Source organism: Poeciliopsis prolifica, unplaced genomic scaffold (genome assembly GCF_027474105.1).
Source record: "Poeciliopsis prolifica strain line A6 unplaced genomic scaffold, Auburn_PproV2 SCAFFOLD070, whole genome shotgun sequence".
Lineage (NCBI taxonomy): Eukaryota > Metazoa > Chordata > Actinopteri > Cyprinodontiformes > Poeciliidae > Poeciliopsis > Poeciliopsis prolifica.
The window spans coordinates 108,088-125,848 of NW_026562445.1; the positions used below are offsets into that span (position 1 = coordinate 108,088).

Genomic DNA, 17,761 nt, shown 5'->3' on the forward strand with positions numbered 1-17,761 from the left:
AGGCGGACCAACCTGCCATCCTGGAGATGCGGTTCGGGCGCGTCACGCCTCTCGACTCCGCGCCGTGGAGGAGGAAGAGGAGGAAGAGGAGGAAGAGGAGGACGTCCCTGCAGAATCTCTCCTTCCTCCTCTCGGTCCGCAGTCTTCCTCTCCTCCAGCAGATCCACCTGCTCCCTCCGACCCGGTTCTGTTGGAGTCGGTCCGACAGATTCAGGTCACGTCCAGCGTCAGTACCAACAGAACCATCTCAGGATGTTTCGATCCAAATGGGCGGCGTGCTCTATCTCCTCAGTGACACAAAGATGTTTATCCGACTGGACCCGTTTCTCCAGAACCGACCCAAATAGACGTGTTAACGGAGGCCTCTGATTGGTCGAAACATTCACTATTAGTCTGATACCTGGTTCCGCCAGAACCGACAGAGGGTCCAGAACGCTGTTGCTGGAGTTCTGACTAAACCCTGAAAAAAAACTACACCAGCTAGATCTACACCAGTTAGATCTACACCAGCTAGTTCTACATCACCTAGATCTACACCAGCTAGATCTACATAACCTAGATCTACACCAGCAAAATCTACATCACCTAGATCTACACCAGCTACATCTACATCACCTAGATCTACACCAGCTAGTTCTACATCCCCTAGATCTACACCAGCTAGTTCTACATCACCTAGATCTACACCAGCTACATCTACATCACCTAGTTCTACATCACCTAGATCTACACCAGCTAGATCTACACCAGCTAGTTCTACATCACCTAGATCTACACCAGCTAGATCTACATAACCTAGATCTACACCAGCAAAATCTACATCACATAGATCTACACCAGCTGGATCTACTTCACCTAGATCTACACCAGCTACATCTACATCACCTAGATCTACACCAGCTAGTTCTACATCCCCTAGATCTACACCAGCTAGTTCTACATCACCTAGATCTACACCAGCTAGATCTACATCACCTAGATCTACACCACCTAGTTCTACACCAGCTAGATCTACACCAGCTAGTTCTACATCACCTAGATCTACACCAGCTAGATCTACATCACCTAGATCTACACCAGCAAAATCTACATCACATAGATCTACACCAGCTGGATCTACTTCACCTAGATCTACACCAGCTAGATCTACATCACCTAGATCTACACCAGCTAGTTCTACATCACCTAGATCTACACCAGCTAGTTCTACATCACCTAGATCTACACCAGCTAGATCTACATCACCTAGTTCTACATCACCTAGATCTACACCAGCTAGTTCTACATCACCTAGATCTACACCAGTTAGTTCTACATCACCTAGTTCTACACCAGCTAGTTCTACATCACCTAGATCTACACCAGCTGGATCTACACCACCTAGATCTACACCAGCTAGTTCTACATCACCTAGATCTACACCAGTTAGATCTACATCACCCAGATCTACACCAGCTAGTTCTACACCAGCTAGTTCTACACCAGCTAGATCTACATCCTGCTGCTGTTCATCAATCACTGATCGATTGAGGGTCTGCTGCTGGATCAACACTGTAAAACATTTGAAGTTGGTTCAACTTGAAAATGAACATGAAAATTGTTTTGGTTTTAACTCAAACATGAAAGTTCATGAAATTGATTTATTAGTCAAGTTGTCTAAATAAGTTTATTCATCTTGAATTGTGAGTTTTAACTCAATGCTGCAGATTAAACCAAATATTTATTTAACAATATGAAAGAAAAACTGACCCGACCGAAACAGCTCACAATGTCAAGTTCAAATAATTATTTGACTTTATAATAATTAAAATTCTTGTTTCTAATAGCAAGAACAAAATTTCTGATCTGATTCATTTCACATAACATCACAACAAATTCTGCTCATAAAGTTTCATGTGGATATAACGTTACCCTCAAGCTTTAAAATAAACGTGAATAATCTTCCCTCTCAGGATACAAAAACATGCCGCTAAGCATTCTGGGAAATAGTTCCTACTCTTGTCTTCTTTGAGTTTTTGAAGTGCTAACCTAAAATGATAGTTAATTCAAATCTGGGAGGTTTGACAAAATGAATAAAAGTTTATTTATTACAGTAAGTTTATCTTTCAGAGACTCCAAATCGAAAACTTGTTCAATTTGACTTAAAGAGTAGAAGATGGTCGACAACTAAATGTGGCTCAAATGTTTTACAGTGAACCAAACATGAAGCATCATTCAGCTTCTATGCACCAAAGATCTGGAACAAACTTCCCTAAAACTAAAAAAAACAACCTGACTAAAACCAGCTGGTGATTTGCTTTTAAAACATAATCGATGGAATATTGATTATTACTCATCACCTTTTATTCCTCCTCTTCATCCTGCCAGTGATGCGACGTTTCTCTCCTGATGAATGTTTCATGAAAAAAATATGAAAAACTTAATAGAAACCAGAGTCGCTCAATCAGAGATTCTGGAACAAACGGATCGATTAGCGACAAAGAAAACAATAAAATCCAACCCAACAAACCACAAAAATAAATAAATACTTAACTAAAATAAGTAACAACTGACTGATATCATCAAAAAGAATAACTAAAGCAAACTGCAAAACAAATGATCAAAAATAAAATCCCCAAAAGAATGAAAGATCCTGACAGTTTGATGATTGTTTCTGTTTTTATCAAAGGTTTCATGAGTTTCATCCTAACAGGAATGAAAGATTTCGATCCAGGAAATTGTTGCCGTAATGGAGGAGAAGAGGAAGTGGATTTCTGGACTTCCTGTGGAGACGCTGCTCCAGCTTCTGCCTCCAACAATCACTAATAATTCACGTTTCCTGATTCAAGATATTCAACAGAAAGAAACTCATGGAAAATAAAGTCTTTGTTCTGAAAAAAGGATTTAGACAAAAATTCCCACCTAGTTTTTGTCTCCTTTTTTTAAAAGTTTGAATAATTCATTATACATCATAATTTCTAATATTTTTCTATTAGCATATTTAGAATAAAATAAAACAGAAATACTCCTTATTGTTGTATAATTTATCCATTAAAATGATGAAAACTTTCAGCCTTGGAAAAATTCTGCTTTGAGACATAAAACATTTTTATTAGTGCAGAAAATTACAGAACAAGCATCTGAGCTGAACTTCTGGATCAGAACCATGCAGGTTATTCATGTTCATAACGTCGCATGCAGAATGACAGTTCAACATCGTTTTCTGATAAACAACTACGACTCAATCCTTCTAGGTTATTGACCTTTGACCTCCAGAGGCAACGCAAGATAATCCCAACAAATAGAAAACCTCAAACAACTAAAAGTAAAAATTCAAAGTTGCTGTTGGTGTGCAGGTCTGAGTGCAGAGTTGATTTAGAGACAGTTTGTACTTGAACTTGATTAAAACTAAAAACGGCAAAGAGCCCAGAGTTCACCGCTGGACTCTTCTATCAAAAACTGAAGAAATCAGATTGTTTGCTGAAATGTTTGTGTTGATCTCTGCTTGGAATTTACAGAAAGTGTAGAAAAGCTGCAGGAAGCTGCTGGTTCACATCCAGATCCTCACTGTTCAGACGTTCGGTTTTCTAGATTGTTGCAGACATTTTTACCGCTGAAAGGTTCATGAAAGGTTTGGTCCAATAACCGGACACATCGAGTTCAGACTGTGTGCAGGAATTTGAGCCAAGAACCTTCTTGCTCCAAGGCACTGTGTCTCCACTGATCAGAACCAGTTTCATTTCACTTTATATTTTGGTCTCCAGTCAAATATGAGCATAAACTCACCTAAAATCAGAACATTAACATTTTGTTACCTGACAAAATGTTAAAAATCAAATCTGGATGTTTGTGTTTGGAAAATCAGCCAAGCTTCATTTTGGGTTCATTCAGTAAATGTGGATTCTGCCAATAGCTAAAGAACCCTAAACTTTTTTTATGGTCTACATTAAATCATACTGGAATTTATTTGAAAAGATTTCTGAATGTGGTGAACACTGAGATGTGACTTAATGTTTTAAAAACACAAATAACTGAACAAAGAAACATCTGGTTGTTCCACAAGGCAACGTCTTTGGTCTTCTTCCTTTTACTCAGCATTTCTACTGACATCATTGTGCAGCTGCTGCTGAAAGAGAATCAACATCACATTTTTACATTGAGGAGACAAAGTTTTCTTTATTCATCCTGTCTGAACTGGGATGTTAAAGAGTTCCACTAGTTGAGTTTCACATACGGTACAGGACATGGAAAATATTCTCTCATCATATATTAGCATCAAGTTTTTATGCATCTTATTCACCAGAGTTATTTTGGCAGCTGTTTCCATCCCACCATCAGCTGCACATGAATCATCAGTCAGTTGTTGCTAAACTACAGACACAACGTGTTTCTGACAATGTCTGGTGATCTGAATTATGTCTCACTCTCTGCTACACTTCCAACATGTTAACACTCAATCAGCTCTACTGCCAGATGAAACCAAACATCTGCAAACATCTCCACTGCAAGACCTCCCCTAACAAAATCAGATATTTTCTTTCTATTCTCTGCTGGGAATACAGAGACGCTATCCAGAGGCAATCTCTGAAGAAGAATACTGCGAGAAGACAATCACAGGAAGCAGAAGGAACCCTACTGGCTCCTTTTGAGGCCACTGATCGGATTGCTCTCTGCCAGCCTCATGGAGATGACATCAGATCCATGTCTGATATATGAACCTCTGCATCGCCACTACAGCAGCGAGAACAAACCCTGGATCAGCAGGGACCTGAAGGAACCAAAGAGCCTTTAGGGAACGAGATTGGGGAACAGAAGCAGCTGCAGTCCAGATTAGCCTCATCCTACCGAGAAGAATCTGGAGGACAAACTGCAGAGGAACCAAATCAGAGGATCTCAAGCTGCGAGCAGGAGGAGGACCAGATGGACGGATTGTTCCAGTGCTGTGGAAGACGTCCCGCAGTCTGAGTTCTGTCGTCTCCAGAAATACTCTGATTACATCACCCTTACTGCCAACAAGTGTTCAAGAGAAAGGTCAAAGGTCAAACCCTGTTTCCATCACAGCAGAGGATTATAGAACCCCCAGTGATCACCTACACAGGCTGGACTGGAGACAGAGAAGGGTCTATAGGAGGACCAGAACCAGAACCAGGACCAGATGAGGCTCAGCAACCTGATTAAGAACTCTGGTTCTGTTCTGGTTCTGTTTCATTTCATTTCTCTTTGGAATTAAAGGAATATTTTGGAGCTGAATTAAATCAGAGCTACTTTTCCAGTCAGTTTTCCCCCCACTATCAAAGTAAACAAAGCTTTATTGAACTCAATCCCGTGAACAGTCTCTTACACAAATCTGTGCTAAAATATGACAACTTTTAAAGCAACTTTGGTATCATTACCACAGTGTAATCAGTTCAATAAGCTTCACTGCTACATTGGCTACAAACACAGAATGGAACTTTTGTCACGTTATAAAGGAGTTATTAGAGAAAATAAAGCTGAATGCATCAGACTTTTTCTTGCTGGTCAATAACATCAATCATTAGATAAAAACACAAGAAGCATCAAGCAGACTGAAGTCAATGGATGAAGAAAACCTTAAAGTTCCCCTCGCTACAGTTTCTGCTAGTCGGAGCAACTCAGTATGAGCAAAGAGTTACTTTAGTTCAGGAAGAGACGATAAAGACCTAAATACAAGTGACGTGTCTGGAATGTCAGGAATAAATCCTCCATTTATCAGCTGAACAGTGGAAAGACTTTCCCGCCCATCACTCATGGATTCAGCGCCGAAACGCTTCCCTTCAAAACCAAACAGAACCAAACAGAACCAAACAGAACCAAACAGACGTTTCTTCTCTCCAGCAATAAGGGCTGCAGAGGAAGCTGCAACGCCCCCTGGTGGATGCTAGAGAGAACTGCTGGCTTGATTTGCAATTTGCAGATTGAAATGTGAGTTTCCAGAACGTTTCCAACGTGTGGACCAGGTTGCTCTTTTATGGGATGAACTAACTGGAGAACATTTTACAACATTTGGGCTTGATGCTTTCTGGAGGAATTCAATCTGCTTCAAGAGGAAAAGTCCAAAAACTTTGACCTGAAACTTGTCATTTAAACAACCAACTTAAGCAAGTTTTCTGTGAAAAATCTGCATGTCATTATCGATCAAGTTACAATTATTAAATGACTGTTTAAAAATTATATGCAAATCTAAAAATGCAGATTTATGATCCAGAATCCCCAGAACTGTAACAATTTGTGCTTGAGGACGGGAACGTTCTCCAATCATGAACTGATATTTACCTCAACTCTCCAGTCTCGGTGAAAGTTGCTCATATCTGTTGTTTGAGTTGGTCATCAGACAAGCTTCATGTTAACTGGAGAAACTTTGAAACTCTGCTTCTCATGTCAGATTAAGTTTTTGATAAAATTGTGATTAATATAAAAAGTCTCTAATTAGTGACATTTTCACCATTTTAATATCATGATAGTTTTCTGTAGGAATTCTCAGTCAGTCACACATCCAACACGTTGCTCTAATGCTAACTGTGGAATAAAAATGGATCATAGTTGTAGATCTGCAAAGCCCAGAGCTGAGTGACCTGCTGACCTCCAGGAACAATCAGTCTTTCCTCCACTCTGACGTCTGTGCAGCGTTGCCTCATGGAGACATCATGGATAGATGAAAGCAAGCCAGCAGGTTCCCACAGCATGCTGTGAGGTCACTTCCTGTTAGTCCTCAGGCCCTGGTAAATCTGGGGACAACCAGAACCAAAATGGCCGCCACAGCGATCGCCGCCACCGCCGTGTTCCAGCCTTCAGAGTGGCTTTTCTGGAAACAAAAGAAGAGAGTCATGTTACCCATCACTTCACGCTCCTGACAGCAGCTCTTCTGCTGAGTCGCTGTTGGTGAAAATAGATGATCCTGCAGAAATCAGACTGAGATGAACCAGTTTCTATGAAACCATGCTCAAATTTAGCAAGGAGACGATTCCTGCACTGAGTTCTCCATCCCAACAACCAATCACACACCTGGAGGTCATGACCACAACCAATGCAAAGTCCTGACAGCTTCACCAACATGGAGCCACAGTTACAATGGTGTTGTAACCTAAACATAAAATCAGTGATGCCAGTTCACCACAGCTTTATCTTCCCAGGTCAGAAGCTCCTCCAGAAGGTTCTGGATCTACCTGCCGTCGTAGTCAGAAGAACCGAACATCCAGTTGATGTGAACCATTCTCCTCTGCAGAGGAGGATGTGCTTGAAGGGCTGATTCCACCAACTAAAGACCACCACTGATCATGTCACACCTCTGAGCTCCATCCAGAAATGACATGATGATATGAAACCATTCTAATCTCTCAGCCATAGTGAGGAGCTCACTCTGTTCTTGATGCCCCATGAAGACTCTGCACCTTCCTCATGTGTCTGTTGGGTCTCTATCCAGAGTGAAGTCAGCCATCCCCAACTGAAGCTACTGACAAAAGACACTGATGGTGAAACTGTAATCTGCCTGCAACCCCATTTTACGAAAAGGTAGCATCAGAGTGCATACTTCAGTTTAATGGATGTTATCTTTGCTCTTGAAAAGCTCCTTCTGTCCTTTAACTGACTGGGGAACAAGGCTTTCCACTGGAAACGAGACACTGTGTTCTTCTTTATTCAGACTCATTTCTCATGGTATCAGTGCAGCCTTTGCTGAGCATGTCTGAATGACACACAGAGATCAGGAGCATCAGGTTTTATCTCCACTAGCTGCACTAAGGTGCTCTGAGAAGGTTCTCGTTTATCAGCCATTCTTGGTTGCAGAAAGAAGCAAAGCCATGGCCATACCTGGTCCCTTAGGACGCCAGCTCCTCCCACCAGCACCAAATCAACGCCACTATAACAATCAACCCTATGAAGGGGATGGAGAGGACGGGGGGCTCTGAAGGACGGGTGCAGTTCTGGGAAGAAGACAGGGTGGGGTGTAGAGGGAGGAGGGGAGAGGAGAAAATAAAAGCAGAAAATAATCTAAGTACTAATGTGAGAAGGTGTGACAGGGAGAATAAATAAAATGTGACTGGATGAACAGAAAGAGAGATTTAAAGACTGGTAGGTCGAGCATAACAGAATTTTATAGTTAACAGTATAAAATTCATATTAAACTGATCTGACGATGCTAAGTCGAACACATGCAGACAAACGGATGGACAAGACACAACTGAAGCATGCTCAAAGCAAAATGCTCAGCCAACATGCAAACGCTATGTCACTGTGATGACCTCTCTGTAGGGTCAGAGTGGGGTTATGAAGGGTTGGAGGGACGGGTTTACCCACCATGAGCCCCAGAGTTAGAGCAAAATGAGGGAACATTTCAATAAAGAAGGATGAAGGTGGAAAGAAGTTGCTATGTGAAACTCCCAAACCAAACCAAGAACAGGTCCAAGACCAAGAACCTGACCTTTGCTTTAGTTCAAAAGGTGCTTCATGTTTTACCTGCAGGGGGAGCCAAAGACATTCAATTACAGCTACATGTTCAATGCTATAACTAGCAGGCTGTAGCGATAGAATCCCTTCGTGTTTGATTTAGAACCGTCTGTCATGATGAACAACCTTGGGCAGGTACCTAGCTACCAGGGGTCAGCATTAGAGCTGATGAAGTCCTGTCCAATAGCTTTGATCAATCTCTGCACTGAGGTCAACAAGATAAGAAAAGGAAAGATCTACCAGAGGCAAAAACATCAACCTACACACCAAGATGTGAACCAAAGATGAGTGAAGGTCCAACTGTCAGTCATGAAACATTGAAATATTCATCACAGATGTAGACACCCCCGATCTGTTCACTGTTGATTGTCTTTCTGAGACAGATCCTATGAGCCATGACTGGCTAGGCATCAGCTTTCAGATTAAAACGATGGACTGGATGGTTCCACTCAGGGTCCTGATCCACCATAACAGAAAAGCAGTGTGACTGAACTCTCGTGAACATTCAAATCTCTCAGGCAATGATTGGTAGTGGGACTCTTAAAAACAGCTTTAGTGTCAGCTGGTCAAGTTCCTGAAACCATGAACATCTCACTGTGATCAGCCAGACCAGCTGGTGTCCAGGGTTAGGTTTGGACCCTACGATGGGTCAGAATTCAGTTTTTTTTCTAAATTGACTAAAGTGACTCGTCTGCTTCAGCCAGATCGAGTCTGAATCGATGGTTCTCCTCACTAGACTGAAGCACTGATGGAGCAGCAGGAACATCTGTCTCACATAAAGAAAATAAAGGGAGTTTCTATCAGATGTGGTGAAACAGGCTGCAGCAGCACCGGGGTCGCCTTTCAGCTGGAAGGCTGCTGGTTTGATCTTTTGCCTACCACAATCCCCATGCTCATGAGCCCTTGAGCAAACTTCTGGGTCATGTGACACCCTCTCTGTCACCATAAAACCGTTTCGGTTCAAGCTCACACCAACTTCAGTTTTAATACTTCAACCTCTTGAGACAGCTGAAGTCCTGGTGAGAGTCACATGTTTCCAGGTCAAAGTTCGTCCCAGCTTCAGCTCAGACTGCTGTTCATTTGAGGTTCAGCTACAAGGATGAGGAAGCGCCTGGGGTTCCTCACCAACATGTAGACGGACACATGGAGAAAACAAATGTTCTCAAAAATGTTAAGAAGCTTGCAACTAAAGGTTCAAAGGTCTGCTGCAGAGTTATCAGCCAGCATGCACACACATGGACAGTAGTCATCTGAGCTTTCACCTGACAGATCTTTGTTCTTACCTTGGAGGGAACCTGGTGTTCCTCACTGACTGCTTCAGACACCCTGAGCTGTCTGACTTTGAAAGCAGGACCACGCAGCTTCCACTGACCTTCTGACCTCTTACCTGCAACTTTCGTCCCAGCAGCTCCTGCAGCTCCGCCTTGCAGCTCTGCAGCTGCAGATGCAGAGCCGCTCGCTCCCGCTGGCTGCCTTCATGCAGCTGCTGCAGCTCCTCCAGCTCCTTCTTCAGACCTTCACACTGACACAGGGAACATCCACACCTGGTGTTGATCAGACAGCAGTGGCAGGCTGGTATTAATGACACCATAACTTACAACTGAGTTTAACCACCGGATAAAAAGCAACCAGCTGATCCCGAAAATAGCAAACATTTATAAAAATATACTGAAAGCCAGAGAGCAGGAAGCAACGGGAGCTAAACCCGATACCTCCAGCTGGACCTTGAGTGCCAACTCCTCTGCCATTCTCAGCTGGACCTTCAGGGTCCTGATTTCATCCTGGACCGCTGACGAGTCCAGACTCTGCAGTTCGGGTCTGGACTGGGACAGAGTGATGAAGGAAACCACCTTCAGCTGATCCTCATCCTCAGTTTGGCCCTCAGCTCTGACTTCCAGGTGCGAGTCATCACACCTGAGACAACCAGGGAAGAAGTGTGAGAACATTCAGCCGGATCCAGTCCTTCACCGCCTACCAGAACCAGCAGCAATGTTTGAGTCTTAGTGCTGCACATTGGTCCGGAACCACTCACATGTCTCGTTGCTGCAGCAGTTGCTCCAACTTGTTGCTCAATTCCCTGTTGTCGCTGCTCAGAGTCTGACGCTCATCAGTCAGAGAAATGAACTCTTGCTGCAGCTGAGTCACGTCACCTGAACACACCACAGCCATCAATCGGCAGATTCCTGACCAGTCCAGACATGAGGCTGCGTTGCTCGGTTACCTGAGCGGGCCGTGCGGCGGCTCTTCATGCTCAGCTCGGCTCTCAGCGAGGTGACCTCCAGCTCGTACTCGGCCGCCGTGGCGTGCAGGCGCTGCAGCTCCACCCGCAGGCGGCACAGCTCCTCCTGCAGGGAGGCGATGTCGTTCTCCCTCTCTGCCGCCGCCTCCTCGGCCGCCTGCTGCAGCACCAGCACCTCCTCCTGAGCCGAGCGCAGCTCCTGCTGGACCTCGGCCACCTCGCTCTCCTTCTCCTCCTCCAGGCTGCTCATCTCCTCCTGCGCCGACCGAAGCTGAGCTGCAACAACCAAACAGACAGAGACACGACTCGGGTCAGTCAGAGCCAAAAACCGGCCAGGCAGCGCCCACATGGTGAGAGGACCGGTCAGAACCGGGTCAGAACCAAACCCGGTCGGAACCCGGTTTCAGTCCAGCAGAGTCCTCCACCTTGCAGCCTCTGGATCTGCCGGGTGAAGCTCTCCGCCTGATGGGCGCTCGCCAGCCGCTCCTCATCCAGCAGACCTTTGGAGGACAAGCAGAGGGCAACTAGAGGTTGACGAGGTTTTAAAAAAGCACACGTTAAATATGGGTCAGTGGTGTTGCTGTGACAACAAGTGACCAATCCCGCAGCTTCTCACCTTGCAGCTCCGTGAAGCTCTCCTCGTGTCGCTGAGAAACTTCTCGAGTCTCATCCAGCTCCAGGAGAAGTTGCAGCACCTGAGCTCTAAGCTCCTCCAGCTCCTCCTCCTCTCCTGATCTTCATCTTCAGACTCCCTCTCCTTCACTTCCATCTCTTCCTCCTGCTGCCCCTTCTCTCCGTCTCCCTCAGGCTCCTCCTTCTCCTCCATGGACTCCCTCTCCTTGGCAGTCAAGGAATCGGCCAGCATGCCGGGTTTGTCCTCCTTCAGCTCACACAGCTCGTCTGCAGACAGTCACACACAGAGTTCCTGAGCTGCTGCAGCAGCTTCCTAAGGAGTGCGTCCTCTGGCTCCCTCTGGTGGTGAAAACTCAGTACCATCATCATCACCTTCATCATCATCATAATCACCTTCACCTTCATCATCATCATCATCATCATCTTCATTATCATCACCTTCATCATCAACATCATTATCATCACCATCATCATCACCTTCATCATCATCACCTTCATCATCATCATTCATCATCATCATCATCATCATCATCATCACCTTCATCATCATCATCATCTTCATTATCATCACCTTCATCATCAACATCATTATCATCATCATCATCATCATCATCTTCATTATCATCACCTTCATCATCAACATCATTATCATCATCATCATCACCTTCATCATCATCATAATGACCTTCACCTTCATCATCACCATCATCATCATCTTCATTATCATCACCATCATCATCATTATATCATCATCATCACCTTCATTATAATCATCATCATCATCATCATCATCATCATCACCTTCATCATCATCATCATCATCATCATCATCACCTTCATCATCATCACCTTCATCATCATCTTCATCATCATCATCATCATCACCTTCATCATCATGTTCATTATCATCACCTTCATCATCATCTTCATCATCATCATCATCATCATCATCACCTTCATCATCATCATAATCACCTTCACCTTCATCATCACCATCATCATCATCATCATCATCATCTTCATTATCATCACCTTCATCATCAACATCATTATCATCATCATCACCTTCATCATCATCATCATCACCTTCATCATCATCTTCATCATCATCACCTTCATCATCATCATCATCATCATCATCATCACCTTCATCATCATCATAATCACCTTCACCTTCATCATCACCATCATCATCATCATCATCATCATCATCTTCATTATCATCACCTTCATCATCAACATCATTATCATCATCATCACCTTCATCATCATCACCTTCATCATCATCACCTTTCATCATCATCATCTTCATTATCATCACCTTCATCATCATCATCACCTTCATCATCATCATCACCTTCATCATCATCATCTTCATCATCATCACCTTCATCATCATCATCATCACCTTCATCATCATCATCACCTTCATCATCATGTTCATTGTCATCACCTTCATCATCATCTTCATTATCATCACCTTCATCATCATCTTCATTATCATCAACATCATTATCATCATCATCACCTTCATCATCAACATCATTATCATCATCATCACCTTCATTATCATCACCTTCATCATCATTATCATCATCATCACCTTCATCATCATCATCATCAACATCATTATCATCACCTTCATCATCAACATCATTATCATCATCATCACCTTCATTATCATCATCACCTTCATCATCATCATCATCGTCATCACCTTCTTCATCATCATCATCACCACCGTCATCATCATTATCATCATCACCTTCATTATAATCATCATCAACTTCATTATCATCATCATCATCAACTTCATTATCATCATCATCATCAACTTCATTATCATCATCATCATCATCATCACCTTCATTACCATCATCATCACCTTCATCATCATCACCTTCGTTATTATCACCTTCATCATCATGTTGAGGAGGAAGGCTGTACAGTGTCTGGATGTTAGATGGAGGTTTGGGAGGCAGTGTCCATCACTGCTGGAATTGCGGTTCTGCAGGTGAATTCTGGAGAATTCACCTGCAGAACCGCATAGAGAACTCGTCCAGACTTGCAGCCACATAAACACTGACCGACAGAACCACCAGAACATCTTCATCACTGACCAGAGGGGTCCAACACCTCCTCGATGACGGGCGGCAGCCGGAAGCCGTCCATGATGGGACCGATGAGGAGGAGATGCTTCTGACAGAGTGTTGGAGGGAAGGTCGGGGGTCAGGTCACGCTCTGGACTGAGAGAGACGCAGTACCTTCTTCATCCTGCAGGGGCCTTGAGAAAACTGAGGAGGGAGGCAGAGACAGGAGATCAGAGACAGGAGGACGGTCTGATGTGCAGCATGGAGATCATTAAAGATTTGATTATTTTATGCATATTTTAATGGGTTTCCTGATCAAGTCTCAATCTGAACATCCAGAGCAAAAACACAGAAACAGATGAACATTTTTCATAAAATCAGATCTGGATCCTGACCTCTGACCTCCGGGCGTTCAACACTAACCCTCTGGTCCAGAGGAGACAACATCATTACTGTCATCATCTCTTTGACCAGAACCAGGTCCGGTGGGTCAACAGGAGGACTGGTTAACACCAGAACCAGAACATCCGGAACCAGAACCAGTCTAGAACCAGAACCAGAACATCCGGAACCAGAACCAGTCTAGAACCAGAACCAGAACATCCAGAACCAGAACCAGTCTAGAACCAGAACCAGAACATCCAGAACCAGAACATCCGGAACCAACCAGAAGTCTAGAACCAGAACAGAACCAGTCTAGAACCAGAACCAAAAAAAAGAACAAGAACCAGAACCAGTCTAGAACCAGAACCAGAACATCCGGAACCAGAACCAGTCTAGAACCAGAACCAGAACATCCAGAACCAGAACATCCAGAACCAGAACCAGTCTAGAACCAGAACCAGAACATCCGGAACCAGAACCAGTCTAGAACCAGAAGAACATCCAGAACCAGAACATCCAGAACCAGAACCAGTCTAGAACCAGAACCAGAACATCCGGAACCAGAACCAGTCTAGAACCAGAACATCCAGAACCAGAACCAGTCTAGAACCAGAACCAGAACATCCAGAACCAGAACATCCAGAACCAGAACATCCAGAACCAGAACATCCGGAACCAGAACCAGTCTAGAACCAGAACCAGAACATCAACCAGAACCAGAGAACCAGAACATCCAGAACCAGAACCAGTCTAGAACCAGAACCAGAACATCCGAACCAGAACATCCGAACCAGAACCAGTCTAGAACCAGAACCAGAACATCCGGAACCAGAACCAGTCTAGAACCAGAACCAGTCTAGAACAGAACCAGAACATCCGGAACCAGAACCAGTCTAGAACCAGAACCAGTCTAGAACCAGAACCAGAACATCCAGAACCAGAACCAGTCTAGAACCAGAACCAGAACATCCAGAACCAGAACCAGTCTAGAACCAGAACCAGAACCAGTCTAGAACCAGAACCAGTCTAGAACCAGAACCAGAACATCCGGAACCAGAACCAGTCTAGAACCAGAACCAGTCTAGAACCAGAACCAGAACATCCAGAACCAGAACATCCAGAACCAGAACCAGTCTAGAACCAGAACCAGTCTAGAACCAGAACCAGTCTAGAACCAGAACCAGTCTAGAACCAGAAGAACATCAGAACCAGTCTAGAACCAGAACCAGTCTAGAACCAGAACCAGTCTAGAACCAGAACCAGAACATCCGGAACCAGAACCAGTCTAGAACCAGAACCAGTCTAGAACCAGAACCAGAACATCCGGAACCAGAACCAGTCTAGAACCAGAACCAGAACATCCGGAACCAGAACCAGTCTAGAACCAGAACCAGTCTAGAACCAGAACCAGAACATCCAGAACCAGAACCAGTCTAGAACCAGAACCAGTCTAGAACCAGAACCAGAACATCCAGAACCAGAACCAGTCTAGAACCAGAACCAGTCTAGAACCAGAACCAGTCTAGAACCAGAACCAGAACATCCAGAACCAGAACAGTCTAGAACCAGAACCAGTCTAGAACCTGAACCAGTCTAGAACCAGAACCAGTCTAGAACCAGAACCAGAACATCCGAACCAGAACCAGTCTAGAACCAGAACCAGTCTAGAACCAGAACCAGTCTAGAACCAGAACCAGAACATCCGGAACCAGAACCAGTCTAGAACCAGAACCAGAACATCCGGAACCAGAACCAGTCTAGAACCAGAACCAGTCTAGAACCGGAACCAGTCTAGAAGCAGAACCAGTCTAGAACCAGAACCAGAACATCCGGAACCAGAACCAGTCTAGAACCAGAACATCCAGAACCAGAACCAGTCTAGAACCAGAACCAGAACATCCAGAACCAGAACATCCGGAACCAGAACCAGTCTAGAACCAGAACCAGAACATCCGGAACCAGAACCAGTCTAGAACCAGAACCAGAACATCCAGAACCAGAACCAGTCTAGAACCAGAACCAGAACATCCGGAACCAGAACCAGTCTAGAACCAGAACCAGAACATCCGGAACCAGAACCAGTCTAGAACCAGAACCAGTCTAGAACCAGAACCAGAACATCCGGAACCAGAACCAGTCTAGAACCAGAACCAGTCTAGAACCAGAACCAGAACATCTGGAACCAGAACCAGTCTAGAACCAGAACCAGAACATCCAGAACCAGAACCAGTCTAGAACCAGAACCAGTCTAGAACCAGAACCAGTCTAGAACCAGAACCAGAACATCCGGAACCAGAACCAGTCTAGAACCAGAACCAGTCTAGAACCAGAACCAGTCTAGAACCAGAACCAGTCTAGAACCAGAACCAGAACATCCGGAACCAGAACCAGTCTAGAACCAGAACCAGTCTCAGAACCAGAACCAGTCTAGAACCAGAACCAGAACATCCAGAACCAGAACCAGTCTAGAACCAGAACCAGTCTAGAACCAGAACCAGTCTAGAACCAGAACCAGAACATCCGGAACCAGAACCAGTCTAGAACCAGAACCAGTCTAGAACCAGAACCAGTCTAGAACCAGAACCAGAACATCCGGAACCAGAACCAGTCTAGAACCAGAACCAGTCTAGAACCAGAACCAGTCTAGAACCAGAACCAGAACATCCGGAACCAGAACCAGTCTAGAACCAGAACATCCCGTTTATCTTGTTTTTCTGTTTTCATTGTTTCACTTTCATCATCATAAATGTTGAACTGTTCCTTTAAAGTGCAGCAGCTGCATCAGGCGATGAAGACGTACCTGATGAAGATCTGCTGCTTTCTGCTTCTCTCTGGATTACTGCAGTCCTCTTCCTCCTCCTCCTCTTCCTCGGTGTCCTATATTTCCCCCTCAGTGTCCGCTCCGCCTGCGATGCCGACTGACGTCACTCGATGCTTCCGCCGCTCATGACGGGAATACAGAGCAAGACGCGACATTTAACCATTTCCTGCCAGGAACTCCTCTTCCTCTTCTCCCTCCTCTTCCTCCAAGCGTCCCGATCAGCCGAGGTGAAGAATTGCTGCAGGAGAGCCAGACAAGAGAACGAGACCCGAGACCCGGTTCAGAGATGCTCGGTGTCCATCGCTGCCTCCATCCGTCTAGGCAACGGTTGCTAAGCAACAGACTTCCAGGCTGAGAAACAGAGGAAGAGTCGGATCGGTCTGGGTTCTTCAGGTCCATCAAGACTCTCCAGAACCTCCTGTGATCTGGTCCAGTTCTTCTCTGCAGCCTCTAATGCAGGAAGTCGAGTCCAAATTCCAGACTAAAATCAGGCAGGATTAGTGAAAAATGGCGACATGTTTGCTGCTTCCAGGAAGATGCTGATCTAGAGAATCACATCATCCTGCTGGGAACCTCCTGCTGGGAACTTCCTGCTGGGAACTTCCTGCTGGGAACTTCCTGCTGGGAACTTCCTACTGGGAACTTCCTACTGGGAACCTCCTGCTGTTAACTTCCTGCTGGGAACTTTCTGCTGGGAACCTACTGCTGGGAACTTCCTGCTGGGAACCTCCTGCTGGGAACTTCCTGCTGGGAACCTCCTGCTGTTAACTTCCTGCTGGGAACTTCCTGCTGGGAACCTCCTGCTGGGAACCTACTGCTGGGAACTTCCTGCTGGGCACCTCCTGCTGGGAACTTCCTGCTGGGAACTTCCTGCTGGGAACCTCCTGCTGGAAACTTCCTGCTGGGAACCTCCTGCTGGGAACTTCCTACTGGGAACCTCCTGCTGGGAACCTCCTGCTGGGAACTTCCTGCTGGGAACCTCCTGCTGGGAACCTCCTGCTGGGAACCTCCTGCTGGGAACTTCCTACTGGGAACCTCCTGCTGGGAACCTCCTGCTGGGAACTTCCTGCTGGGAACCTCCTGCTGGGAACCTCCTGCTGGGAACTTCCTGCTGGGAACTTCCTGCTGGGAACCTCCTGCTGTTAACTTCCT

General features: G+C 45.0%; 1 protein-coding gene across 1 annotated transcript; it reads right to left on the reverse strand.

The window, feature by feature from the left end:
- Positions 1 to 3,069: 3,069 nt before the first annotated feature.
- Positions 3,070 to 13,486, reverse strand: LOC129351886 (coiled-coil domain-containing protein 136-like). The gene is made up of 9 exons (XM_055020717.1): positions 13,435 to 13,486; positions 11,445 to 11,581; positions 11,298 to 11,355; positions 11,107 to 11,181; positions 10,664 to 10,957; positions 10,475 to 10,592; positions 10,155 to 10,356; positions 9,830 to 9,964; positions 3,070 to 6,802 (listed from the first exon to the last, which is right to left on the reverse strand). Exons 1-9 carry the CDS (start codon positions 13,484 to 13,486, stop codon positions 6,710 to 6,712), a joined length of 1,164 nt encoding a protein of 387 aa, XP_054876692.1. The 3' UTR covers positions 3,070 to 6,709.
- Positions 13,487 to 17,761: the final 4,275 nt, after the last annotated feature.